The sequence below is a fragment of the Montipora capricornis genome, chromosome 12 (genome assembly GCF_036669925.1).
Source record: "Montipora capricornis isolate CH-2021 chromosome 12, ASM3666992v2, whole genome shotgun sequence".
NCBI classification, from domain to species: domain Eukaryota; kingdom Metazoa; phylum Cnidaria; class Anthozoa; order Scleractinia; family Acroporidae; genus Montipora; species Montipora capricornis.
The window spans coordinates 6655166-6657665 of NC_090894.1; the positions used below are offsets into that span (position 1 = coordinate 6655166).

The window sequence follows — 2500 nt, forward strand, 5'->3', positions numbered from 1 at the left end:
CTTATGCCCAGTCTTTATTTCTCGAAAAGTTGGAGAAGATCTCAAACATAAAGAAATCAAGCCCGCGTTGATCAACGAACAATCAGTAGTTTACAAATTTGAATGTGGCTGGTGTGATGCCAGCTATGTTGGTTACACGCGTCGACATCTCTACCAACGGATCGATGAGCATAAAAGATCTGGTTCAATATTCAATCACAGCCAAAGTCAACATCAATCAAGAACAATAACATCTGACATGTTTCGCATTCTTAAGAAATGCTCATGCAAATTTGATTGTCTTGTGTATGAAATGTTCCTTATTCGCGAGCACAAATCATGTCTGAATATCCAAAGTGACTCGATAAAGGCAAAACTTTTCACCTAGCCTCTAGGGGCTTTGAACTTAATCTTGAACTTTAATATTCGAGTTATCTGTAAAATATTATATTTGACCTGATGATGGTGTCATGAGGACACCGAAACGTTGTCTTTAATAAGTATGTTTCTGCCCGTAATTTTTATCATCAAATCAAAAAATACATAACAAACTAAATATAAGAATATATAACATTACAAGGTGTCTATAGTAAACGTTAGTGTATGAAGGCTAAAAAATACTGCGAGGTTATCTAGTTAGCCTCCGGTCCTGTGTCCCAGGGTATAAAAGTCTCTACATGTACATCTTTCTAAGGGGCTGTACCGGACCATACTGGGCAATGCAAGTCTATACCGGGCAATACAGGGCTATACAGAGCTATACAGAGCTATAAGAAGCTATAGAGGGCATTACAGGGCTATTTCACCGACAGGTTTGGAAATGGATGTTACGTATGGGAGGTTTTCACCTACACTCACAAAGCTTTCAGGGAAACTGGGACTATGTAACACCAGAAGTCATGCCAAATTTTCGCAGCGATAACGCAACATAACTCATCAAATACATGCTCTATTCAAGGTTCAATAACGCAAATATCTAAAATATCCAAGAAAAAAGAACAAATGAGATAAAAGTACATTTTCAAAAGGAAGCCAAGAGGACTGCCGGATGTAATACTTCCTAACGTACCGCTATATTTGGCGTATTTTTTCAAGTTCAGTGTTGTCCATATTTCCTAGTAACATTCTTGAGCACAGAATACAATTCAGTGCTGTAATCAAAGCTATGCAATGTCCACGGAAATTGCTAGCTTTATCCTTTCATCTTTTACCTAAGGTACATTAGTATTTTGTTGTGATCATTTTATTCCAAAATGAATATTGACATGCGACAGCTTTTTTCACGGAAACTCGTGACCCTTCAGCAAGACGCACGTCATTATTATCTTTCAACAAGCACTCTCTCTTTGTGTCTTCAGAGAAGAATTTCATTTTTTGACCGCGGTTTTTATGACTACGGTACTCAAGTTATTTAAGTACAAATTTCGCTTTTGGGCTCTTGCAACGTTAACGTTAGAATGCCCAGGATCTTTTTTCCAAAAATATACTATCATGCCGGCGATACCTTTTTCCGCGAAATAGGTGACTCTTAACCAAGACGCATACCATTACCTTTTGACAACTACTTTCGCTTTTCGCTTTCCATAGTTCCTTTTTATGACCCGGTTTTAAGACTATCCTGGTTATACAGGTACAAAGTTTCGCACTTTTGGGATCTTGCAACCGAGATAATTTCCAACTATGATGCCCCTGATACAGCAGTCTACGAGCGTGGGGGATTTGAACAGGACGTAGCGTGTGATTCTGCAAACAATATATTTTCTCTCCTGCTTTGAAAACTATTTTGAAGCTCGGACTCACTACTGTAGCAAACCGTGCCCAGAAAATCGAGTAAACCGCAAATTTGACGGCCATTGAACTGCATTACCGGGACCTTGCGGTTTTTAGCATCTTCGGTCATGAATGATTCTATACGTATTAAGGCCGAGTTCCACGACGACAAACTACGGAGCACTTACCTCATTTCCCATGGCTATTGCCTTTGGTTTAATATAAAAAATGAAGTCGAAGTCACAAGTGTCCATGTTTTAGTGTTTTAGTGATTTTAAGACTATCGTAGTTATACAAGCACAACATTGTTCTTTTAGGCTCTGGCAATATTCCAACGCTATAGCGAGAGAGAGATTCAAAAGAATTTAGCGTGTGCTTCCGAATATTGATTATATTTTTCTTCCTACCTTGAACCTTGTGCCAACAACTCTAGCGAACCTTACACAGAAATCTAGGAAACTGCAAATTTGACGCCCATTGAACTGCATTACCGGACCGTGCCGTTTAATGGCGACTACATGAATGATTCCATACATAAGAAGTTCTACGCCGAGAAATTGAGGAATACTTACCACATTTCCCATGGCTATTGGTTTCGGTTATGAAGGGTGAATCGAAGTCACAAGCGTGTTTTAGCGTATTCAGAATCCAGGAGATCGCCGACAAGGCGTTAACAACCCGATCACTTGGTCACTTCATATCACGTGGTCCTCTGAAACCTCTTGTAGACAATAATTATTAATAGGTAGTC

At 39.2% G+C, this 2500-nt stretch overlaps 1 protein-coding gene across 1 annotated transcript in view; it reads right to left on the bottom strand.

Moving 5' to 3' along the window:
- LOC138026642 (uncharacterized) overlaps window positions 1–2458 on the bottom strand; it is a 12379-nt gene extending 9921 nt beyond the window's left edge. The window contains exon 1 of the mRNA XM_068874077.1: window positions 2322–2458. Within this exon, the coding sequence (XP_068730178.1) occupies window positions 2322–2333 (12 nt within the window). The 5' untranslated portion in view covers window positions 2334–2458. The remainder of the gene's footprint in view (window positions 1–2321) is intronic.
- Between the last annotated feature and the right edge of the window lie 42 nt (window positions 2459–2500).